Raw genomic sequence first — 27,505 nt, forward strand, 5'->3', positions numbered from 1 at the left:
TGGGGGGGGGGGGGGTTGCGGGGGGACAGGACACGATTGGCCCTCCAGGCAGGCAGTGGGATGCCCTTGCCAGCCTGGGACTCAGATCCATCCCACTGACATTCGCACCGGTTGTCTGGAACCACCTAGCAGCTGCTTTTATATCGTTTCTTCCTTGAGGAGCGTCTAGGGAGGGGAAGCGGTCATGGTGCCTGAGGCTGTCGGGATCATGCTGGTGGCACCGGTCCATCAGTGACTGGCCCATTCTCTGGAGATTGGACCTGCAGGACTACTGAAGGAGTGAGTGGCTGCCACTGGGCTGGTGGGCCTCCAGAATGGGTTGGTCAGCTAAGCGGCACTCCCGCTATGGGAGCACACTGACCAACAGGGGGCAGCTCCTGCACTGAGTGTCTGTTCCCTGGTGGTCAGTGTGCATCATGGCAACTGGTCAACTGGTCAACCAGTCGTTCAGTCATTCAGTTGCTTAGGCTTTTATATATAGATAATATTGTACAATATACTGTAACTGAGACCTAGGTTCAGCTACCTGCCAAAACAAAAGTCAAACTTTGGAAGGAAAGTGGTTTATTCAAGTGTAGGCAACTTGAGAAAATAGGGGACTCTTGTCCTAAAGCCCATCTCAACATCTCAGTACAAGCAGAGGTTTTTATTATAAGGAGGGAGAGGGTAAGCAGAACAAAGAGATCAAGGGGAGGTGGTTGAAAAGTTCTCTACATGCAGACCAACACAGTCCATTCTGATAAGGATCTCGAAACCAGTCAAGCAATGGTCTGGTGTGTGTCATCCTGTTTTTTGTCAACTGATTTTACAGTTGAAGGTCAGCAAATCTCCCAGAACTGAGATGACTGAAGGCCAGAGTCTGTATCTTTTAAAGTTAGTTCCTAGAATTCCTACACAAACATGTTGTTTATCTATAAGCTACATATTAATCAGTCAACACTTACAGAAACAATGTCAAAAGAATGGTGGGATGGGTTACAATTCCCCACTGTTACAATATTTGAAAGTTGCTATGAGAGTCAATGTTAAGTGTTCTAACAACAATAACAACAAAACGGTAACTATGTGAGGTGAAGGATGTGTTAACTAACCTTATTGTGGCCAACATTTCAAAATATATACTACTAATTTCTGAAGAATTTAGTATAAACCATCTATAAAATGCCAGCTGTGTGTAAGACACTATTTGTAATAGACAGAAGTAAGGTAAAAATGTGAAATTGCTTAGTATAGTCATATGCATTATAGTGCCTTTGGGAAAAGATTTTAGTAAGAAGTTTAAGTTATAAGCTATTATCTAAATTGAAGGTTTCTGTGAACAGATGAGTGAGTACATCAAGAGTGGTTAAAAGGAGCCTGGCTGGCGTGGCTTGGTAGTTGAGCATCAACCCACGAACCAGAAGGTCACGGTTTGATTCTTGATCAAGGCACATGCCCGGGTTGCGGGCTAGATCCCTAGTATGGGTGGTGCAGGAGGCAGCCAATCAGTGATTCTCTCTCATCATTGATGATGTTTCTCCCTCTGTCCCTCTCTCCCTCCCATGCTCTCTCTCTGAAATCAATAAAAATATATTTTTTAAAAAAAAGAACTAGAAAATGTACTTTAAAAAAATCAGGACTAGGATTAGACCCTGGCTGGAGTGGCTCAGTTGGCATAGGCATTGTCTCATGCGCCCAAGGGTCTCGGGTTCATTTCTCAGTCAGGACATGTACCAAGGTTGCGGGCTCGATCCCCAGTCCGGGTGCATACAGGAGGCAACTGATCAATGTTTTCTCTCACATTAATGTTTCTCTCTCTTTCTCCCTCTCCCTTCTTCTCTCTCTAAAATAAATAAAACGTGTCTTGGCATGAAGATTTTTTAAAAAAAGAATAATCCCTGCCTGAGTAGCTCAGTTGGTTAGATCATCATCTCCAGTACCCAAGGTTGTGGGTTTGATCCTCAGTCAAGGCACATACAAGGAACAACCAATGAAAGCAAAAATAAGTGGAACAACAAATTGATGTTCCTCTCTCTCTAAAAATCAATAAATTAAAAACAATTTTTTTAAAAAAAAGACTAGCATTAGGAGAGAAAGACGTAGTTAGAAAAGGAATACAAATATGTAACAAGAAGATATTTTTGTTATTATTCTAAAGTTCTGAATAAAGCAAGACAAATATAAATAAATCCTGGCTTAAGCAGAAACAGGCCTGTAAATAAAATGTGTGCTTCCTAGTAATCAGTCTAAATGAGAAAGCACTTTTCATTTTTTATTTCTCTATCTTATTTCCTCAGTTTCCTGGGTTTACACTGTTTTTAGCATCTCTGCTAAGGCATTAAAAAGTTATGTGATTAACTATTTCTTTCACCAAATTGGACCATTTATTCCTGAAGGCAATTATTTTAATGGCATCCACAAAGTACTATGCCAGCCAAAAATTTATTTTGAAGAATAAAGTATTTTAAAAATTGGTATGATGACATTTCTTTCTTCTTCTTTACTCATTCATGGTGAGTATGAGTATCAAACTAAAAATTACTTTAAAAGATACTAGTTATATCTACAATAGTTCCTGACTACATATATCAAAATACATTTTCTCTAGTTATTTTTAGGTATTTGTTTAAAATCTTATAAAAGTCTATTAAAAATTCTCACAATACTTTTCACTTCCAATAATATGAAACCCATTATGAAAATATTCAAACCCTAAATGTTCATGTTTGTATTTATAAATGAGATTAATTTTTTCAAGAAGCTTTATACTTTTTCAACCGCAAGAACTCCAACATATACCAGAGCTTTGTTCTAAGTACAAGACTTTTGCCAAAAGCAAAAGTACGCAGTACATTATTTTAATAATGAAAATCTCAACTATTAGAAACCAAACTCTGTGTGGAAAAAATAAATCATTTAGGTGAAAGGGTAACAAACATTCAATTCAAGGATAATGCAGCCCTGAGGGGAAATATGCATATGAATAAAGTTTATGAAATTGGTTCAATGCCTCTGCAAAGAAAACATAATTAGTTTATTTTAAAGCTGCCTATAAAATGTTTTCAATATTGCAATATGAATTATTTATAGAAAAATGCACGTCTATGAGGGAAGAAGGAAGGAGGAGGTAAAGAAAGATATGGGGGGATAAATGGTGATAGACGGAGACCTGACTTGGGTTGGTGAACTCACAATACAGTGTACAGATGATGTGTTGTAGAATTGTGCACCTTTATAATTTGGTTAATCAGTGTCACCCCAATAAATTCAATTAAAAATAAAAATGTATATCTAAACTTTAAAGCTATCATTTTATTGAAGATCTTGAATACAGTGAGAACAACTAGAAATAAGAATATATTGTTTTCAAAAAAAGAATATATTGTTTTGTGTACGGAATAGTTGGAAGATTCCTATTTATTTACATGCTTTTCAAAAAAGTTAAGATTTATTATTAATCGGAATCAGTAATATTTCATTCAACTTTTTCTTTTAAAATTTAAGAAATTAAATTGACAGTTGGATATCAATTTAATTTTCAAATTTTATATAGAATACTCTTTCAAGTTGACAAATGTATTACTTTGAAATCATAACTGCTAATGAAAAGACTGAGTGAACAGGTCTAAGCTTAAATAATTTTTTAAATATATTTTTAATGTGTTTCACGTTGGTGCAGGGTCTCATAAGGGAAAAGATTTGGATTCGGGGTGTTACTATAATGGTATATACTAAAAAGCATTCAAATGGACTCACGAGCTGCCTGTGTTTAGAATAATCCTTTCAACCAGTTTTCTGATTAGTACTTAACGTAGCACAGATTCCACTGGGAGCCACACAGAGCTTGGATGCTGTAAGTAGGCCTGCAGTTTTATAAAATTTTCTTGAGAGAATTATAATAGAAATACCTGATCCCATTCTTCTAAAAAATTATGGAAAATGAATGTTATTTATCTCCAATTTCAGGAAATTAACTATAAAGAAAAATAAAGGAAAATCACTATATTTTAAAAAGTCTCCTTTGAACATTTCAAAATTTTAAAGCTAAAATAAGGCACCCCCGCCCTGACTGGTTTGGCTCAGTGGATAGAGCGTTGGCCAGCGGACTGAAGAGTCCCAGGTTCGATTCCGGTCAAGGGCATGTACCTTGGTTGCAGGCTCATCCCCAGTGGCAGGTGTGCAGGAGGCAGCTGATCGATGTTTTTCTTTCATCGATGTTTCTAACTCTCTATCCCTCTCTCATCCTCTCTGTGAAAAATCAATAAAATATATTAAAAAAAAAAAAAAAGAAGGATGGATTTGACATTCCAGAGGCTATTTCAGTTTATAGAATCAATAAAATATATTTAAATAAAATAAATAAATAAATAAATAAATAAATAAATAAAACAGGGCAGCCCCAGGGAATGTGCACACTCCCTGGTCCTGGCTGAGCAGCAGAAGCACTGGGCACCATTAACTAAGATTGACTTCTCTGCTTTCTCGTTCTCAGCCAATGGTAAGCCATATTCTGATTGCCTCTAGGTTAAAACTTGAGGTTTCCTAAAATAGTTTTATTTGGTTGTACAAGAAATATAGATGCAATGATGATAAATAACTTTAAAAAGTATTACCTAAATTTACCTCAAATTTCTGAAATTAATATTCACAATTATCAATTTATGGACACTAGAGGGCAGTAAAATACTAGAAGGTATATTTAAATTACATAACTAAAAGTGGCAAAGGCAAGCCAGGACTTTTATTTTTTAGTTAAAATCCTAACAATTTAATGAATTTATTCCTTTTTAGGTTGCTAAAGTACACAGTATTCTGTGACGTGTCATTTTAGGTATAACTTACTTTGCAAAGTCCAAATAAGAAATGTGTCCATGATAAAACCCGGGTTTCATCTCTTTCCAGGAAGTGATGTTCTTCACAAAGCGTACCTAAACAGGAGGACACACTCATTACTTACGTGTAATTTAAAGAAAATGAAATTCAATGGCAGTAAACTACTTTCCATGGAGGCATTTAAAACCAATCACAACTGTAGTTGGACAATTACAGAGCTTAAAACACAGCTTTCTAACTAAGAAAAGTATAGTGTGATCTGCAACTACTAATTCATCATCAACAGAGCTATCACCACAGTCAGAAAAGAGGGAAAGAAGACCCTAAAAATGAATCGCACAATGCAAACATTCACAATGCTGTACAGTGCAGACATTCACATGGGGTGAGGGAGGGTGGCACAAACACACACTGTGAGAATAAACAAGTCATGTTTTCTGTCAAAGAACAGTTTACACAGCCACCATTTTTGTCTCATGCGACTTGGCAGCGACGTTGGCCGTATGACTTGGGGGCTGCCATCCTGAAACGGCAAAGGCCAACCCCTCCCTTTGAACTATCCAATCATGAAAGACCTTGGGCCTGCGCTCCAATCAAGAGTGAGAGGCAGGTCATGGGCGTCTGGATTAAAAAGGGAGCAAACCACCTGCTCAGTGTGCGTGTGCTTCCAGACCGTGTGCGTGAACACCCTCCTGCAGGAGTAAAGACATTTGTCTTGCTTCCTGGCTCCCGTGTATGTTTTGTGTTCTACCAGGACCCCTGAATTTTGCCTTATTTCTTACAACATGATGAAGCAGGCAGCACTGTAGTATAGGAAGATTCTAGGCAAATCTGTTTTCTTCTTAGAGACCTGTTATTCCTAAAAAATCATTTTTATTAACAACTCAAAAAATTAAAAAATTGCTAAATCAAAATGATTAAAGAAAACATGGTAATTATCAGAAGGCTTTCAAGAGTTAAGAACAGATATCATAAGTTTGTTGATAAAAAAGATAAAATTAGAGAGGTGATATAGGTAAAATTTTTAAAAAGCTAATTACTCCTTTAATTTAATAGAATTAGAAGTATACAAAAGATTAGTTAATATGAAAAAGTCTTTGCAAATATATTTTAAAAATTTGCCCAGCCGGAATGGGTCAGTGGATTGAGTGTTGTTCCATGCAGCAAGAGGTCACGGGTGACTCTACACTGCCAGCTAATTTCCTTAATTTAACTGTCCAATTTATATAAGGCGTGAAAACAACAACAAAACAACCAGAAGGATTTGAAAGGAAAAGTGAGTAGTCATCCTTCATATTGTGATTCTGATTTAAAAACTTAGACTGGAGAATGTCAGGTTTTATCTACTAAGATAACCCCTCAAATCCAATCATTAAAACGCTTTGACCTCCAAAAACTCAAAGTTCTGTTGATTTCTCTCTCTTGCTTATTTTCCTTAGTACATTCACTACAATCTCAATTTCCAAACCACCCTGTTCACTACTCTCATACTGGACAACCATTTTTCATCAGTGACCACTGATTTATTCTTACCCATTTTATTGTCTTGGGTAAACTCAGGGGTTGCTGAAGATTGCCAGTCAAAACTAAGAGACATGGTTTAACTATCTATGTAGGACTTTGCGTTTTATTTCCCAACTTCATTCTGAGGTAAATTCAGGTGAGTTATTGTTGAGACTTTTAACAACACCCATTGCTAAAATCTCCAGAAGACTCAGAATCTTTCTTTAATCCCAAACTAATAGAATACTGAAGACTACAATACTTGATGCATATGTATTTTTTCCATCTCATCAACATTCAACTAAGGCAATATGTTAAAGTCTCATTAATAAAACTGTGGCTGACTTACAATTTGCAATAACTCAAAAGATGCTGAGCGGAGATTTACCTTCCCTCTATAGGAAAGAAAAAAGTGCTAAGCAAACAAATGATGTCAATAAGGTTAAAGCAGCTCTTCAGACTGATCTGGAGAATAGTTTGAGCACTTACATACTACTGCAAGTCTATACCATTCTAACCTCTTCTTCGAAAGTGACCTCCAAGGTCATAACCAACTAAATAACCCTCTTTGAAGAACAGTATGTTCAGTTTTTCTTTTCAAAGTATTTATTTAGCCACTTCTCCTTTTAGCCATCCTATATAATAAAAGCCTAATATGCTAAGTGTCTGGTCATCCGGTCAGCCATTCAACCAATCAAAGCGTAATATGCTAATGATATGTTAAGGCCACTCAACCGCTCGCTATGACATGTACTGACCACCAGGGGGCAGATGCTCCTACCGGTAGGTTAGCTTGCTGCTGGGGTCTGTCCGATTGGGACTGAGCGAGACAGGCCGGACATGCCCTGGAGCCCTCCCACAGTCCCTCCCCAGCTGGCCAACCTCTCGCATTCCTCCCCAGACACAATTGTGCACCGGTGGGGTCCCTTGGACTGGCCTGCGCCCTCTTGCAATCTGAGACCCCTTCAGAGATGTTGGAGAACCAGTTTCGGCCTGACAGTGGAACAACCGGTCGCTATGATGCGCACTGACCACCAGGGGGCAGATGCTCAACACAGGAGTTGCCCCTTGGTGGTCAGTGTGCTCCCACAGTTCACCCAGAAGCTGGTCTCACAGCCGGCAAGCGCAGCGGCAGTGGTGGGAGCCTCTCCCGTCTCCGCGGCAGCGCTAGGATGTCCAACTACCATCAGCAGGTCATCCCCTGAGAGCTCCCGTACTGCGAGAGGGTGCAGGCTGGGCTGAGGGACCCCCACTCCCCCGTGCAAGAAGTTTGTGCACCGGGCCTCTAGTGTTAAATATTTATCGTATTTCTCCTGAATTTTCCCTGTCTCTCCTCTCTTCACCTTTAATCAGTCTAGTTTCAGTTCCTGCTCCATCACTTTCTGCCTCCTCACCTCTCCTATACCACTAACCTTGTCTTTCAGTATTTCTTCTGTTTTGTTTTTGTTTTGTTTTTCTCTACAGTGCAGCCAACTGCCTAAGACCTTGAGATAAAGCTCTGGAGCACAGAGGAGTAAAGGGAAATGGAGAATAGGTGAGCAAGCTTCTACTTGGTTTTAAATGGATTCTTATTGTACTTGGCATTAATGAAGGTAAAGTGATAGACAAAAAGGAGCAAAACTAAAAGTATCAAATGAAGTTAAGGAGACTGAAGACACTAAACTGGCTTGGGGGAGAAAAATAGTCACCACAGTGACTTTATTCAAAGAGAATTTCCATACTCTGATTGAAGTAGGCTATCAAGAAGGATGTTTCAGCAGTAGTAGTTAGATACAGTAGATGAAAAGAGATGTTTTCATGCCTAGCCTGGAGCAGATCCTGAACTGTGATTTTTTTGTTTGTTTAAAGCATTACATATGTCTCCTTTTTTCCCAACTGACCCCCCACCCGGCCACCCCCACCCCCAAGGGCAAGCCCCCACCCCGCCAGAGTCGGTGTCCATTGGTTATGCTAATATGCATGCATACAAGTCCTTTGGTTGATCTCTAACCCCCCTTACCCCTGCTATTTGTCTCTGGATCTATTTTTGTTCCGCCAGAGTCTGTGTCCATTGGTTATGCTAATATGCATGCATACAAGTCCTTTGGTTGATCTCTAACCCCCCTTACCCCTGCTATTTGTCTCTGGATCTATTTTTGTTCAACAGTTTATGTTGATCATTATATTCCAGGTATGGGTGAGATCATGTGGTACTTAACTTTCTCCGACTGGCTTATTTCGCTTAGCATAATGCTCTCCAGTTCCATCCCTGCTGTTGCAAATGGTAAAAGTTCCTTTATAGCGGCGTAGTATTCCACTGTGTAGATGTACCACAGTTTTTTAATCCTCTCATCTGTTAATGGTCACTTAGGCTGTTTCCAAATCTTAGCTATGGTGAATTGTGCTGCTATGAGCATAGGGGTGCATATATCCTTTCTGATTGGTGTTCCTGGTTTCTTGGGCTATAGTCCTAGAAGTGGGATTACTGGGTCAAAGTGGAGTTCCATTTTTAATTTTTTGAGGAAACTCCATACTGTTCTCCACAGTGGCTGCACCAGTCTGCATTCCCACCAGCAGTGCACGAGGGTTTCTTTTTCTCCACATCCCCGCCAGCACTTGTCATTTGTTGATTCGTTGATGATAGCCACCAAACTGTGATTTTTGTCAGATTTTATAACTGAAGCAGAGTCAGGCTAGCAAGTAATCAGAGAAGACCTTCAGGGAAAACACAAGCAACGTGGGGCGCAGTGCTGTGATTTATTTGCTAGTTGAATCAGACCTGAACCAGTGCTGCAGGAAAAAGCTGAGAAAGCACCATCTTGCTAACAGTGTATCTAGACCTATTCTTAATAATATTAATCTCAACATTATGATTATCTGTGATCACAAAAGAACTTGTTTTCACTATCTAAAAGTAAAAATGCCATTCTGAACATCCTGGCCACATTTCAACTTTTTAATAACTACCTATTTAATGAATACAATTAACTTGGGTGATTACTATATACTGAAGTCCTACTCACTTATATACTTAAAATAAAGATTCATTGTACAGCGTGGGTAGTTTTATGAGACTAAACTAGAGAAGTTTTATATACAAAGAGAAAAACAGTAATTATTAGATAAAAATATAAGTAAGGTCAGCAACAACTGCATACAGTATCTTCACTATAGTTCAAAACTGTGTTAATGAACCCTTTTTTGTGGGAAGGTGGGCCGGGGTGTTCTCAATCACCTGAATTAAGGTTAGATTATATTATTACCCCCAATCAAAGGGGCTCACTCTGCAGTAATTATCATCATGGTATCATGCTCAGCTAAGAATTACTTTCAGAATCATAGCTGGTTGCCGAAACCGGTTTGGCTCAGTGGATAGAGCATTGGCCTGCGGACTGAAAGGTCCCAGGTTCGATTCTGGTCAAGGGCATGTACCTGGGTTGTGGGCACATCCCCAGTAGGAGATGTGCAGGAGGCAGCTGATCGATGTCTCTCTCTCATCGATGTTTCTAATTCTCTATTTCTCTCCCTTCCTCTCTGTAAAAAATCAATAAAATATATTTAAAAAAAAAAGAATCATAGCTGGTTCATTCATTTAACAAAAAAGTTATGCAATGTCTACTATGCCTCAGGCACTGTTCTTAAGCATGGAGATATATTGCTGAACAAGACAGACAAGTTCCTTATATTAAACAAAGGAAAAGACAGACAATAAACAAATAAATCAGCAAATAATAGGAAAGATACAGAAAGACTGATGGTACACAATAACTTGGAAGAGGCATTTTATATATATAAAATAGACATATTATACGTATGGTGACTAAGTAGGATCTTACTAAGAGAATGCCATTTAAGCTGAAACCTTAAATGGATAACATAAGACAAATCATGGAGTCAGAAGTCATTCTATAAAGAAATGGTAAGTGCAGAGGCCTTTAGATCAGCGGTTCTCAACCTGTGGGTTGCGACCCCTTTGGGGGTCGAACGACTCTTTCAAGGGGTCGCCTAAGACCATCGGAAAACACATGTATAATTACATATTGTTTTTGTGATTAATCACTATGCTTTAATTATGTTCAATTTGTAACCATGAAATTGGGGGTCACCACAACATGAGGAACTGTATTAAAGGGTCGCGGCATGAGGAAGGTTGAGAACCACTGCTTTAAATGGAAATGGCTTGGCATATTCAATGATCCAAAAAGCCAGTGTGGCTGGTAAATAAGCGGTGAGAGCAGAGAAGGACTTGACCAAAAAGGGCTCATTGGTCTACGTAAGGAATTTGGATTTTCTTGGGTAGGTAGAATATGAATTTAAATATAAGTACCTCACCATCCTGAGAAGATTATAATACGCATGTTCCCATAACCCCACTGAGAATCATGTTCTAGATTTTTGCTATTCCAACTGTGGTTCAAGGCCCAGAAGCATCGGTTTGACATCAGTGGGAGCCGCTGGGGAAGGTCATCAAGAAGACATGACTGCTGGTTTGGCCCACAAACTGGACAGGGGCAACTGGAAGCTCCCACTCTCTCCCCTGTGCTTGGAATGTGTGCTCTGCTTGCCTTCCCTGTGTTAGAAACTGCCCAAGGACACAGCCTTGTGACAGAATGTGGTGATGAGATTATCTGGACTGTACATGACTAAACCCAGTTAAGGCCTTCTGTCTCTCCCAGCCCTCCACATAATGGAGGCTGGTTTCAGATTACCTTCTAAGGAGGTTTCAACACAACAGAAGCTTTTTAGAAACTCAGAATATCAGGCTGCATCTTAGTCCTTCTGAATCAGAATCTGCATTTTAATCGGTGATTAGATATACATTATAGATTGAGAAGCACTCATCTAAAGTGCTGTGCTGAAAAAGCAGTGTGTACAACTAATATCAAGCCATAAGACCCAATGCAAATGAACAGAAGTTGGCTAAACGGTGAATTAAAGAACAAAAAATTACTATGTTGCCCTACACAGAATGCAAATTCTACATATTTTCAATGTCTTACAGAAAGGAGTAAAATGCAGTCACAGACCTAAATATATGAGAACAGAAAGAATTAAGTAATATCATAAAAGACTGGTACCACTTACAATTTGATATTGTTACTTTAAAGACAGTATGCTCTTTAATGTAGAGGTATTTTCATGATAGCAGAGTAAACTTAATTTTCCAAGTAGAATAACTGATTGAGAACTTGTCTCCTGCCAGTTCCTGTCTATTAACTGAGTAAAGCCCGTCTCAAAAGCATACCTCTCACGACTGAGTCTGCCTTATTCTTATTACTTAGTATTCTCATGCCTTGTTTTCATGTTTATCTGTTAGTCTCCTCGTTTTTACTTTATCTTATTTTACCCCAACTTCTTAATTTTAAAAAATTCCTTATCTACAGAAAAGTTGAAAAGAACCTAGATATAGGAATAGGTATAGATATAGGTATAGATATAGATATATAGATATAGATACACACACATACAATTTTTCCTGAATCGTTTGAAAGCAAGTGGCAGGCACCTTTGATCAAGGATCCAATCACAGATCACACATTACTTTTGGTTTTCATGTCTCCTTAGTCTCCTCTTGTGTAGAGAAGACTATTCCATCCCACCCCCAACAACCCTTACTTTTCTTTGGTTGTCACGACACTGACATTTTCAGAAGAGTTCAGAACAGTTGTTCTAGAGCAGCGGTTCTCAACCTGTGGGTCGTGATCCCTTTGGCGGTCAAACAACCCTTTCACAGGGGTTGCCTAAGACCATCCTGCATATCAGATATATTTACATTATGATTCATAACAGGAGCAACATTACAGTTATGAAGTAGCAACAAAAATAATTTTATGGTTGGGTCACAACATGAGGAACTGTATTTAAAGGGCCAGAAGGTTGGGAACCACTGTTCTAGAGAATATTCTACAACACGGACCTGTTACCTCAAGATAAGATCCAGGTTAAATATTTGGATGAGAAATATTTTTGGTTAAACCTTTTTGTGAGAATACCATATATTGATGTTTTCTTTGAACATTGTTCAAGTTACTGTGTCTATGCTTTACACTCTTGAATAAATCATAAATAAGCTCCCTGAAAGATATGCCCTTGCTTTTTATTCCAAGCCTTAGCATAATCTCTGCATATGTTACATAATCAATGAATGAAAACTTAAAAGCAGAGTTAACAACTGTTACTGAACTGCTGAGGTTAGAAGGGGATGGAGTGGTCACCTATGCTTATGAGTAAACTGGGCTTTAAATGAAAGATTGAAACAATGGCATATTTAATAAAATCCAATCTTTTAAGTCTGACTTTAGTCAAATATTGATTAGAAACGATTTCTCGGAAAAGAAAAAAGAGAATTTAATTCCTATTTGAATAATAAAGCAGTTGAGGACAGTACACAAGAACAAAAATATGGCATGGAAATCAAATTATGTGATGCAAAATAGGGTTCAGAGAACACTTAAAAATATTATCAAAGCATCTAATAGTATAATTTAGAAGTTTATATTTAAATAAAGTTTACTAGATTGAATGTGAAATAGAAATGCTATCTAATATGTCATGCCCAGGAGAGAGAAGTAGTAACTGTAACTTGTTTGAACAACTGTTTCTATACAGAGCAAGAGACCAGTAAGTAATTTAGATATGGTGCATTAGATAACATTTGGTGTATATGCCATTCCTAATTAAGAGCAGGTTCTCAGCTACCAGCTGCCATGTTGAAGTATGTGGCTAATGATTAAGACTATTCCTCTACTCTCCCGACATAAACATATTTTAAGTGTTGGTCATTATGTAATCCAATTGTTTTTAAGATAGTGTTTATGCTTCTCTTCTGCTGGGTTTTCTCTCTCTCTTTTTTTTTTTCCTTCTTTATCATTAACAAGCTATTGAAAGAAAAACAGAAGTTTTATCTCATCCAAATGCAACTGGGAAAATGTATCACTACATGATGCCAATAAATGTCATATGTGGTAAGCTTCTGTAGATTTATGTTTCCTGAAAAAATGGTAGATGCATCGTCAGACATCTCATAGCTGCCAGAGAACTCTGTAATGCTGGACACAAAACAATTCTAAAAATTGAACAAGCAAGCTAACTTTATCTTCCTAAAAAATACTACTAAAGAAATCTAAAATTATATGAGCATTAAGAAATGTTCCTTTTAAACCAAGATATATTCTGAAAAGCAATCATGCAAATAGATTTAAAATATACCACATGCTGTATAAAAACTGATTATTTAGTATACTTGCCTTTAGATATACAATATTACATAATAAATAGTTTTTATGACCCACTTAACTAAAAAAGCTCATGTTCCTTCCAATTTATAGAGTAGTTATTTGGTTTGGCTGACAGATGTAGATTTTTGGTTCTATGAAAAAGAGTAATTGAGGATGCTGCAGAGAGCCAAGAATTACATGGACAGATGATATTCCATATACTATTGACTTTTAGAAACAGCTCTCAAGCAAAAAAGTGAACATTAACCTTGGGTATCAATGTTATTCTCTTGCGTCAGAGTAAGGATTATAGAAATGCTAAATAATGGGATAACAAAGTCAATTCTGCAACTAATAAAACAAGTTCAGATATTTTCAAATGGAAACATTCTAACTATATAAGTATCAAAAATACCTTTCTAATAAGGCTACCCCAATATGGTGTTTAATCCTAGATAGTATTTCAATTATTATCTTTTCTTCACATGGGACACAATACCGATTTTCTTCAATACTTGTAGAAAGAACTTTTATCTACATATATAAAAGCCTAAGCAATCGAATGACCAGCCAACTGGTTGCTATGATGTGCACTGACCGCCAGGGGGCAGACATGCAACACTGGAACTGCCCCCTGGTGGTCAGTGTGCTCCCACAGCCAATCTCCCACAACCCCTCCCCCAGCCGGCCCCTCCCCATGGCCCGCTGGCCCCCCTGATCGGCCCTGATCACTGGCCAGGCAGAGGGACTCCACCCATGAACGAATTTGTGCACCTACACCGGGCCTCTAGTTTATGTGCTATTACTGATAAAGAGCCGAATAAATCTCATAAGACAATTTCCTCCACTTTTCTTAAAACTATTCCAAAAAATTATCTATCCATCTGTTTATCTAAAGTTTCCTGACAACTTAAAAGGCAAGATTATGTTAACACATTGTTTGTGGGTAGTTTTTATCACGCGCTAACAGGTGGCGCGGGCCATTTTTGCTAATTTTTTGCGCAAATGGCAACGTTCAGTAAAATTATGATAACTTTAGGTTACGTATTTATACGTTACCCGCATTCTACCACTAGTCTATTTTTATTAATACGTGTCCCGCGCTCTACTACACTGGTAGAACGTATAAATACGTTTCCCGCATATAATGTGTTAAAATATAAGCCACAATCCCTGTTTTGCAAAAGTTTATAACTAATCCTATATAATAAAAGCCTAATATGCTAAGTGTCCAGTCACATGGAACCCAATACCCATTTTCTTCAATACTTGTAGAAAGAACTTTTATCTATATATATAAAAGCCTAAGCAACCAAATGACCAGCCGACCAGTTGCTATGATGTGCACTGACCACCAGGGGCCAGACATGCAACACTGGAGCTGCCCCCTGGTGGCCCCTGTTCAACCAAAGTGTAATAAGCTAATGATATGCTAAGGCCACTCAACCGCTCGCTCACTGTGATGTGCACTGACCACCAGGAGGGGGCAGATACTCCAACTGGTAGGTTAGCTTGCTGGTGGGGTCCAGTCGATCTGGATGGAGCGAGACAGGCCAGACATGCCCTGGAACCCTCCTGCAGTCCCTCCCTGGCTGGCCAACCTCCTGCATCCCTCCCTGACCCCGATCGTGCACTGGTGGGACCCCTTGGCCTGACCTGCGCCCTCTCGCAATCCAGACTGAGAGACCCACCCCCCACTGAATGCACAAATTTTGTGCACCAAGCCTCTAATAGTTACATAAATTACTAGTAAAGATAATATGAAATTCACAAAATTGAGCAATAGAGAATACAGGTTTTCATCAAATAAAGATTTCTGTATTGTAAGTTGAGAAAATACAATGTTTTTTATTGCACAATATCTTGCTAACAATATTGTATATTTTAAAAAGAATACCATATTGAAGATCAGCAATTTTATCTTAGAAAATTCAAGCTATTAACTCATTTATTTCACATATATATGAATACATATCATATGCAAGGAAATGTGAAGAAAGTAAAATTACAAAAGAATGTGGTTGATCCCTTCCCCCAACAGATTACAGTTCATTGGGATCAGCACACATATCCCTTAAAATGCTTTGTCCCTTGAGATACAATATGTATTCCTTAAGTTGTGCTTACCTGATCTTGTAGTGACATCACTGGATTATTTTTGGTAGTGTTGATATGAAGAACATGGTATTTATTCTTTGCACACAGGTCATAGGCAATATTGGTAAAAGAGGTGCTTGCGGTTTTGGGGACTCTGTTATAAATGATCACCATGTCATCTTCCTCATCTAAAGCTGCATCTTGCCGAGGGCCATCCATTGTATGACGTTGCTCAATTTCTCGGACTTCATGTCTTGCAATAGCCCTTTCTGCAAAGAAAAACAGAGAAAAACTCAGTTTTAAAAGAAACAATAAGGAAGTTATGAAACACTGAAAATAATTTCCTACACCTGGAATATAATGTTCTTTTCCAAGAAATGGGTAAGAGCAGATGAGGAAATGTTTTGAGGGCCGAATATCAGAACTACCTTTGAAGGATGATACATCCTATATAATAAAAGCCTAATATGCTAAGTGTCTGGTCATCAGTCAGCCATTCAACCAAAGCATAATATGCTAATGATATGCTAAGGATGCTCAACTGCTCGCTATGACATGCACTGATCACCAGGGGGCAGGCAGTCAGCCAGTCGACCAGTTGCTATGATGTGCACTGACCACCAGGGGGTTGACGCTCCGACCGGTAGGTTAGCTTGGTTAGCTTGCTGCTGTGGTCCGGCTGATCAGGACTGAACAAGACAGGCCCTCCCATGGTCCCTCCCACATCCCTCCCCAGCCCCGACTGTGCACCAGTGGGGTACCTCAGCCTGGCCTGTGCCCTCTCGCAATCTGGGACCCCTCGGGGGATGTTGGAAAGCCAGTTTTGGCCCAATTCCGCAGGCCGGGCTGAGGGACTCCACTGGTGCACAAATTCATGCACCGGGTCTCTAGTATACATATAAAACAGAACAAAAGAATACCACAGACCAGAGAGTTCTTCAATGTAGTTCAAAAGTTACTTTATAGTCTAATAGAATTTCCATAGCTTGCCCTAATTCTCAAACACACAAAGATTATATGGAATACTACATTTTATAGTAAAAAATGTACTTAAAAAATACATCACTTAAAATGTAAGCAAAGATTTTGAAATTTAGTATTTGGGATTTAGTTATTCCCTAATTTATCAAAAGGTATTAGGGCAGTGATTATTGTGCCATGCCAGCACGGACATGGGTGAACCTGAGTGGAAGGGTGGGGGTAGCGGGGGCGGCGGTGAAGGATTAGAAAAGATAGACAAGAGAATAAAGCTAGGGCTAGATGGGATGCTGCCTTCTGATTAGAGAGACAATGCCAGATTTCCACAAGGCAAAGTAAGAGCATGGTCAAGATATTTACAATGCTCTCGCGGGTTTCAAATCTTACTCAATTACATGCACCTGAACTCTATCAAGTCCACATCACTCAGTCTCCTGGCACCACAGGTTCGGACCATAAGGTCAAGCTTACAACTATAGCCTTTGGCTATAATTGTGCTGGGACTTGCACATGGCTTTCCCATGAAAGGATTGGTGCCCTCTCATTAGTCCAAGGCTTAAACCTGTCCAAATGCTGTAGCTGCTCTCCACAGATTATAAGTGCTGATTTGATTTTTGGGTAAGAAGAGTGGAAATAACACCATCACAAAACCTTTTTCTTTTTGGTGTTGCATTACAGATAAATCCTGGCTATGTTTATTCCTGAAACCCCATGGTTCCTCTAATTCAAATCCCTGTCTACCATGTAGTTTAAAAGCAATGACATTTTGCTTTCTACTACTCCCAATTTAATAGAAAGTTCAGTTTCAAATATTTTTTAGAGGAAGAGAGCAAGAAAGAGGGAAGGAAGAAATGAAGGAAGTAAATCTCTAACAAGACTGCAAATTACTTTGCACAGAAATAGCTGCTTACACATAGTATGCACCTACTATCACCGGATCTTTGTGTAAGCTATTGCACCTTCCTTAAATTAAACACTTTTCCATCCTCTCTCTATCCCAATCCTGCCTGGTGAATTCCTCAACCTTCACATTGAATTTAAACATCACTTGCAAGGAAAACATTACCTGCTCTCCCTAACTAGGTCAAATTATACACTGGCATGTATGTATGCACAGTGTACCTCATACAATGTCTTGTACTTATCATAATTGCAACTTTACATTATATATGTATTGTTATTAGCATCTGTCCACCACAATGCCTATGAATTAATAAAGTGACATGAAAAAGCAATGTGCTATAATTATAGTAACAAATTCAGGCTTCCAATATTGTTGGACCACGAATCTTAAATTTTGGTTCAGAAAATAAGGTCACCATGTTACAGAGAGCACATTCTGAGCGGAGGATTCACATTCAGAAGACCTGAACTAAAGTTCCAAACCTACTGCTTATTAGCAGTGGGTGTTGCAAAACAAGAAGAGAAGCACCTATAGTCTAGATGTATATGCATATATATGTATCATCCCCCCCACCCTTTGGACAGTTGGATGGAAATGTGAGGAGAAAGATGAGCTTAATGTTGAACATACCTTTGGACTGCCTGAGACATCAGGAGATGTTATGTAGGTAAGTGGGCAGATAGGCTGAGAGTTGAGAATAATGGTTCAAGTAGAAGAAATCTGGGAAAACCATGGGAATGAATGAAATTGCCTAATAATCTAAAATATGTAGTATGGGAAGAGATGCTAAGATAGAATCTAAGGAAATAGCAACTCTTAAGGAGCAAGTAGAAAAAGATAATCCACAGAAAGAAGCAGCAATGCAAAGAAGAAGAAACAGGACAGGCTTCTAAGAAACACATACCACATTTTAGAAAACATAATATTTTTCAGATTGACAGGGCTTTCCAAATGAACCTATAAATCAAAGTAGCATATGATGTATCTACAAAGGATTTGGACATTGTCTCAAATTAAACTGAGCAAGTGTTTATGAAAGCCTATGTACATTATTATATTAAATAATTTTTTAAACAATTTTATCTTCCAAACATCTTCAAACTGTCATCATAGCCCAAACTACTAAGGTATTGTTATGTCTACACACCCTCCTTTTTCTACTGAGAGAAATGAAACATGCTGCTGTCACTCAAGTGATGACAGAGATGTGAGGGCTTTCTCCAGCAGCTCAGATATGCCTGAAGCTGCCTTTAAAATTAAGATTTGCCTGCTATCAACAATGCTAGTTTACTTTCCCTAGTTTTTCTGAAATTAAGTATTTAGAAAAGGAGATTTTATGTTATTTCACAAATGGGTATCCATTTGACCTATAGAAAACATAAAGATTACAGAAAAAACTACAATATTAAAAATTTCTGTAATTATTCTTCCACTTAAAATTTTTAGACCCCAAAATTATTTTGAAAATTAACTAATTAAAAATATTTTTTAAAAGAAGTTATTACTTAGTCTGTGGAGTTTTTATTCTGTAAGGTGCTAAAACTCCACCTGAACCATGAAACTAACATGTTTTCAAAATTAATCACTGTTCTTGGTTCATTATGTGTATTAAATTAATGAACTGTATATTTCATACAATTTTTTAAAATTTCTAAAATATGAAAAGGTACAAATATGGAATTACTGCTTTCCTCATTTAAATTACATATATATGGCCGAGACCGGTTTGGCTCAGTGGATAGAGCGTCGGCCTGCGGACTGAAGGGTCCCGGGTTCGATTCCGGTCAGGGGCATGTACCTGGGTTGCAGGCACATCTCCCGTGGGAGATGTGCAGGAGGCAGCTGATCGATGTTTCTCTCTCATCGGTGTTTCTGACTGTCTCTCTCCTTTCCTCTCTGTGGAAAATCAATAAAATATATTAAAAATAAATAAATAAATTACATATATATGAATTTTCTATTTTTCAAGTATTTTTACTGCTTAAACAAACAAAATAATTACTACCACAGTGTAATGCCTAAAACGACATAAAAGATTAAAATAGTTTGGAAAATTAAGAGAATTTTTGCTAGTGATATGTTTATAAAATCAAATCTCAGCTGGCTAAACAATTACAGTAACTACTGTTAAAGCTAAACTATTTTCTTTTGTGACATTACTTAAAACTACTGAGATTGCTTGTAATATAGACATATTCTTTAATTACTAAGTATTTGATAATTCCATTTTTTTCCCCCAAAGATGTTCTGCATCTACTTAGTACAGCTTCTTCTGAGACTCTCTTAAATCAATGGGGAAGCTTTATTGCAGCATGTTTGTAGTGCACTTTGAGAAAGTAGGCAGTATATTTAAAACAGTTAAGATGCATTTTGCAGTCGTAGTGTTTTATCATGTTTGACTTATGAATTATAAAGACTGCCATACAACCTATTTTAGAACCACCAAAAAGTGTATAGTGTACAAACAACATGAGGTGCAGTCTGAAAGTCATAAAATTACAGGCAGGCCAGGGCACACTAGCACAAATGTGCCTGAACTCCATGGCAATTCTACGTCTTCTGGGCTCCTTGCTGAAAGTGGCATATACCTTAACTTAACCAATTTTTCCATATGGCAGATGATCAACAAATTCAAGTCTTTTAAAAGACCATTCATACTAGCAATAATAGTGCATTAAAGGCCTCATGTAGTAAAAGAATATAATGATCAAGCTAAGCATAAAATACTGCATTAAACAGACCAACCTAAATTCTATACAGCATTAAAGTCACAAAGTTATATGTGTATGTATATAAATGTGTGTGTATATCTGCATATATGTGTATGTATATATGTATCAGACTACAGAAAAACTGAAGAGATATTTTTTAACTAGTGTATCTTTAAAAGACTAATTTTTTATAACATTTAAGATTATTGTTTTGGGTAACACCTTTTTTCTCTGAACATTTAATTAAATGTTCAATGCATTAAATAATTTACAGAGAGGAATAAGCTATGTGTTTTGTATAAATTAAAGGACCCATGAATATAACCTCCTTGCTCCACCAAAGATCAATTTTGCAATGGTCTCAGCAAAAAATAAACAGTTCACAAATGTTCAAAAAGTGTATTTCTGTACTGTGGATAACAGTTTAGGATTGGAGGGATAAAAGAAACAACAAAAGGAAAGAGCAATATATTGCCTTGCCTTCAAATACTAAAATTTCTGCATGTTAAAGTAAAAAGTATACAAGAGTTAGATAAAAGGTGAAGAAAAGCAAAGAACATTAAGGAATAATGATCAAATTTCAAAATCTATAATTACAGGAAGAAAACATAGACATTGGCATATTAATTTTACGACTTATGTAGGTAATAAGCTAAGGTTATTTGTACGAGATTTAAAACATGTATATATGCATAATGGAACACAGCAAAAATAGTCATTAGTGGCTCATAATGATTTTTGGGGTCATGAACTCCTTTGAGAATGTAATGAAAACCATGACCCCCCCCCCCCTCTTCAAAAAGGTTGACTTGTGCATTTCAGGGCTTCCTCTTAAAGCCCAACCATGGGCATGCAGTGTGGGGTGAGGGGGTGGCCCCAGATAAGTACTCCTAGAAAAATGACTCCTAGGACAGCATGGCCTTAAAATTAACTGCTTAAAGTTTATAATTGTTCATAATTGTTCATGAAAGCATTTTATCATGAACAATTATGAGGTTACTGACAAGTAAGGATTGTAAGCAAAGAGAAATCACAGAGAAAATGGGCAGTGTCTACCCGAGAAATGTATATGGGTGAGTGTGCCCAGGGAACAAAAATGTGACCAACTAGAATAGATGCTTGCAGGTAGAGGAAATTTTGCTTTTCCTTTTTTAAACACATGTGAAAAATCTCTGGAAGAATTCCAGAAATATCAGAATGGCATTTTAATTGAGAATGAGGTCCTGGGTGAACACATGGGGTCAAGACCAAGGGAAAAATAGGTTCCGTACACATTCACAGGGTTAGTGCAAGGAAAACTGGTATTATTAATTTTTGGACACAGTGAATTTCAGGTGCCCATAGAACATCCAGGTAATAATATGTATGGTGTTGAAGACAAATCTCAGGATAAAGTTCTCAACTAAAGATAGAAAATTAGGAGTCAGCAACTGATGTCAAAGGAGTGAATGAAATCATGAAGGCAAAGTATAGAAGCTATATATATGAAAGCCTAAGCAACAGGCCAACTGGCCAACCCATCAACTGGCCAGTAGTTATGATGTGCACTGACCACCAGGGGGCAGACACTCAATGCAGGAGCTGCAGAGTTGCAGTGACTTGGCAGCTGCGGTTCTTGGGTGACGCACTGGGAACTAGAGAGGAGGGAGCCCGATTCCGGGTGTGTCACCCGAGAACCGCCCTCTCGCAATCTGGGACCCCTTGAGGATGTCGGAGAGCTGGTTTCGGCCCAATCCCCACAGGCCAGGCCGGGGAACCCCACCAGTGCACGAAGCCATGCACTGGGCCTCTAGTTAAAAATAAACATCAAAGCAGACTTTGGAGACCAATAGACTTTGACCTCTTTTAGCACACTATCTACTTATAACACATATGCACAACTGAAAACAATCCTGCAACATTAGTGCTAAATCATGTGCTTATCTACTAACAAATATTTTGTTTTTGATCATATTGTCCACTTTTAACTATCCATATTTAGTGCATTTCAACATAAACAGCAGTTATGAGACACATATCCTTGCTTCACATTTTACTGATATGCCTTTGGAATACTTTTTTGAGGGCTTGATGAGTTTTGTAAGTCACAAAACATATATTTAGGCCTTATCGCTATACAATGCATTTAATAAAATAAATCTCTGCTAGGAATTCTTAAAGTAAAAATAAAGATATGATGATGTAGCAAATGTGAAGTGAAAAGAAAATTATTCAGAGAAGAGACAAATTTTTTTAAAATGGAAACACTGATGGAAAAATACAATGAGGGACTAATTATATGTAAGCTTTGTAATCCTGCTAAAATATTAATTTTGATATTAAACTGGTAAGAAGATTCATAAATTTCCTAAACTTTTAGGAAGTTCAAACTGCCATTGAAATAGATGTGCTTTGATTGTTGAAATAAATACCATACCAAGAAGAGGGAAGCATTTTCAAAGTCAAGAATGAAATGCCAATACTGTCTACAAAGCTGATTTTCACACTTCAACAACTGCACCTGGTACTCCACTGACTAGCAAGTAAAAAGAATAGGAGTAACTAGGACTCAACTCCAGCTGGGTTTGGAGATCATTAACTAAAACCTAATGCAGCAGCTGTTTGAAAATTAGAATTAGCGATGCTGAAAACTTGCCATTATTTCACTAGAGCTTGAAATACATCATATTCTAGAGCAGTGGTTTTCAACTTGAGCATGCATCAGAATGACTTGCAGAATCTGTTAAAATACAGACTCCTGCCTTCCCATTTTCTCCAGTTTCACTGGGGAGTACAGATCATTTAATCTTAATGGGCAAATATCAATTTTATAATTATAAATAGGGATTTAAAATTTTAAGAAATCCCATCAAATAATCTTGTTCCTAAATTTTAATTATCCTTAAAAACCATTTTGTTTTACTTAAGCTAATTAGTTCCAGTTTATCTTAAGAAAGAAAGAAAATGAAAGAAAGAAAGAAAGAGAAGAGAAAAGAAAAAGAAAGTAAACAGAGAGAGCAAGAAAAGAGAAAAGCCAACATTGAGAAACAAATTGGGACTCCATTAGAAATAACATGGCCTCTGAAGCTGAGAAATTATGCCACACAGAATTCTTTTCATTTTTAATTTTTAAAAAATATATATTTATTGATTTCAGAGAGGAAGGGAGAGAGATAGAAACATCAATGATAAGAAAGAATCATTGATGGGCTGCCTCCTGCCCGCTGCCTACTGGGGATTGAGCCTGCAACCCAGGCATGTGCCCTGACCAGGAATCAAACCGTGACCCTCTGGTTCATAGGTTGATGCTCAATCTCCGAGCCACAGCGGTTAGGCATGCTACAGAGAATTCTTCCATAATATGTTACTTATGGGTGAAATGGCAAATGATACCTACAGGGTCATACACCAGAGTTAACAGAAATGTATTAGGCAGGTTCCAGTGTTGCTCTAATATGCTTTGTAATGGCTCCTATTGATACAGTTTTTAAACAGACTCATAAATTTGAAAGTCTTGGGAGATGGATGACTTAGCAGTTTCTTTTGGAAGACTTGGAAGTCTTGGGATTTGGTAGTCCTTTTGTTATGCAGTTGGTTTAACATTCAAAAGTCAATGCAATTTACTATGTTAACAAGCTAAGAAAAACATACAATCATCTTAATACACGCAGAGAGAGCATTTGACATAATCCACATCCATTCATGATAAAAATCTCAGCAAACTAGTAATAGAGCTTCTCCAAACTGATAAGAGAACATCTTTGATAAATCTACAGCTAACATCATTCTTTATTGAAAGACTGGATCTTTTCATCCTAAGATGGAAGTAAGGAAAAAATGTCCACTTGCATGCTGGGTTAACAAAGCCAGACCCAACCTCCCCACAAAAAAGCATACATACTGTTTAAATATAGCCTATCTAATAAAGAGGGAATATGCTAACTGGCCCTCACACTGTTGCAAAGATGGCAGTGCCCACAGCCAATAAGGAGGGAATATACTAATTCCTGCCCCATCCTCAAAGATGGTGGCACCCACAGCCACAAGATGGCCAGCAGGGGAGGGCAATTGTGGGCGACCAGGCCTGCAGGGGAGGGCAGTTAGGGGTGATCAGGCCTGCAGGGAGGGCAGTTAGGGGCAACCAGGTCAACAGGGGAGGGCAGTTGTGGGCAACCAGGCCTGCAGGGGAGGGCAGTTAGGGGCCACCAGTCCGGCAGGGGTGGGTAGTTAGGGGTGACTGGGCTGGCAGGGAAGAGCTGTTAGGGGTGACCAAGCCAGCAGGGGAGGGCAGCTGAGGGCGATCGGACCAGCAGAGGGGCAGTTAGGTGTCTATCAGGCTGGCAGGGGAGTAGTTAGGGGTGATCAGGCTGACAGGCAGAAGCAGTTAGGGGCAATCAGGCAGGCAGGCAGGCAAGCAGTTGGGAGCCAGCAGTCCCCACAGGGATCGGGCCTAAACTGGCAGTCAGACATCCCCCGAGGGGTCCCAGATTGGAGAGGGTGCAGGCTGGGCTGAGGGACACACACCGCCCTCCCCCGCCCCCCGCACGAATTTTGTGCACCAGACCTCTAGTATAGTAATAAACAACAAAGTTGTTAGTTTCATGAAGTTCACCTTTTGGTTAACTGTTTGTTCCCAAATAGTTTACACCAGTTATATCTAATATTGTAATTCTATGTCAATGATACATGAGTGCAAAAAGTAAGATGTCTGTTGAAATTCAAATTGGATACTCAGGGAAGACCTGTAAAAATTGGTCTTGAATCAGATATTGACAAGATAATTGTAAAAACTTGAAGAAAAAATTATCTGAAGATCTAAATTGCTTTGTAAAGGTCTTAAATTATTTTTGTTATGTTTTAAGGAAACCCAATTAGGAAAATACAGACTAAGTATTATTAATGTGCTTTATAAAACAAAAGTAATGTAGAACTCCTATAAGTAGACCCATACTCAAAGAAAAAAAATTCTTTTTTATTTTTGACATGTGCATTAATGAAGCACATATATATTCTATTCAAAATATTTAAGGTTCAATTCCCACATTCATCAAGCAAAAAAATAGGGGATTAATACCACTGAATAAAAGAGTTCCTAGAGTCTTTTGAATTCATTTTTTTCCTACTGTAAAAGCTAATGCACTCCAGAAAAAGATGGACTCACAAAGCAAGAAGGAATAGGAAAAATAACAGCTTACCATCCAAATATAACCACGGTATATATCTCGGGACATTGCCTTACTGTTTTTGCCCCGTGCTTTTATTAAACAGTAATCATGACATAAAAAGATACTGTTATATTTTGCCTTTTCTCCTTAACTTTATAAACATGCTATTCCTCTCACATTATTGAAAACATTATTTCAAATAGTTGCATCTGGCACAGGCTTTCAAAATTACAGAAGCCACAAATACAGATTGATGATTATACTGAGGTACAAAGAAAGTCATTCATTTCTCTTCTTGAATTGAAAAGTAGGAATTAAAGATAATATGGAATGAGAAGAGCTAAAAGTTGAATTCCTGATGAGGACACCATAAATAACTGCTACTTTTTTTAAGACCTGTCCTGTTATTTCTCCCCTTTATTCTCATTATCTCTGTATATTCAAATCAATAATAGCAGCCTCTCAGAAAGACTAAAACAACCAGAAAATTGCTGCTAACTCAAAAGCAACCTGTGACAATTATCAAAGCACTTTCCACTTCAAAGGAAAACAGTGAAAACAATTACCTATGTGGAGTTTTAAAAGGAGCTTCAAAAATATCCCTATGTGTTAAGACAGAAATACATCCTGACATTTCATGCCTACTGTCTAGCTGCTGCTTTCCTATGTTTGCATACCGCGGAATCAATACAATAAATATAATAAAGACGACAGAAATAGTAATGGTGTCAACTAGAAAGCTAAGAACAAGGAGAGATGTAATGTCCAAACATGTGGGTACCAACTGTAACTGTTATTTACTTAATGGACTCTATTTTCCTATTTTCTAGTTCCCTATTAACAAAAGTAATGTCAAATTTCAAAATTGCGTGACTGAATAATGCTATTATGATTCAATATTACAGAACCCTTTTCCTGGTGTTTTGGACTGTTGATTATTTACCAAAGACTTGTTCTAAGACCAACTTTTATGGTTTTAAGACCAAATTTTATGGCTCTACATAAAATTTCAAGTATTTTATCTTAATTGCTCTGAGATTCAGAATACAAGGCACACTTTCAGTTATCTCCAACTTTTTAAATATATTTTTGGAACCTGAAGAAAATTTATTCCCACAGAATACATTAAGGCACAAATACAGTCACCCAGCTAAAATATAAAACAGATATATCTACTAGTATACATGCATTTTGTGGCTACATATACCCATTTGTTGATAAATACCAAAGCTAAAAATAGAAACAAAGACTTGATGCATTTAGTGAAGTCTTATTTAAGAATCATTATTAAGCACATAAAAATATGCACATCGGTTTTTTTTTCAACAAGAAAGATGTCATCTTGGTCCCAAATGACTATACTCATAGCAGGGCAAAGACTGACTATGCAGAATGTAAGAAAGACAGGACTGTAACAAAGTCTTTATTTACTTTCACTTCTGCCTGCATTATAATGTAGTAAATACCAAATCTCCACTAGTTGGTTCTTGAAGATAGGAAAAATAATAATAAATCCAGTAACTGTTCTGCTTTCAATAAATCTAGAATATAATTTTTATTGGTTATTAAATCAATTATGTAAAAGGTACTTTAAACAGGTTTATTTGGTTTCTAAAACTGGTTCAATCTCAAGTTTAACTTAAAGACACCTATAAAATAATCCTGTAGACTAGTCCTTATAATGCTCACCTTAAAAATTTAACAGTTCTTGACTTCAAAAGTGAAACTAAAAGACAGAACGGACATCACCCAGACCCACAGGAACGCTGGCTGAGTGGAAGTCCTACAACTAGGAGGAAAGAGAAGTGCATACGGACACTCAGAGGAGGCGCAGTGCTGAAGTCAAATTCTGAGGTGCGGAGTAAGTGGAGCGGACTGGCGGCGGAGGGCGCGGTTGTTTTTTCAATCAGGAGAGAGTTTCAGACTCTGAGCTCCAGATCCGGGCGAGTCTCTGGGGACCCAGACTCAAACGGGAGAAGCGGGACTGTCTGGCTTCGGTCGGAACCCGAAGGCAGCTTTCTCTCCGAGGTTTGCAGCGGTTGCTGGGACTCGGAGAGGCAAAGCCCCTAGGGATGGAACTGAGAGCAGCCATAACTGCTCCCTCCACCTACCCTGTAGATCCCCTGGGACCCGACCCGCCCAAGCCCTGTCCAGAGCCAT

The 27,505-nt window shown here is 38.1% G+C and overlaps 1 protein-coding gene across 3 annotated transcripts in view; it reads right to left on the bottom strand.

Moving 5' to 3' along the window:
- The window catches only part of HS2ST1 (heparan sulfate 2-O-sulfotransferase 1), a 162,996-nt gene that overhangs the window by 17,564 nt on the left and 117,927 nt on the right, over positions 1–27,505 (bottom strand). For all 3 annotated transcript variants that reach the window (XM_015562054.1, XM_006760797.2, XM_015562055.1), the window contains exons 2-3: positions 15,639–15,877; positions 4,822–4,907 (exon numbers count right to left, since the gene is read on the bottom strand). In XM_015562054.1, coding sequence (XP_015417540.1) covers positions 4,822–4,907; positions 15,639–15,877 — 325 coding nt within the window. The remainder of the gene's footprint in view (positions 1–4,821; positions 4,908–15,638; positions 15,878–27,505) is intronic.

Source organism: Myotis davidii, unplaced genomic scaffold, assembly GCF_000327345.1.
Source record: "Myotis davidii unplaced genomic scaffold, ASM32734v1 scaffold156, whole genome shotgun sequence".
Classification (NCBI taxonomy): Eukaryota; Metazoa; Chordata; class Mammalia; order Chiroptera; family Vespertilionidae; genus Myotis; species Myotis davidii.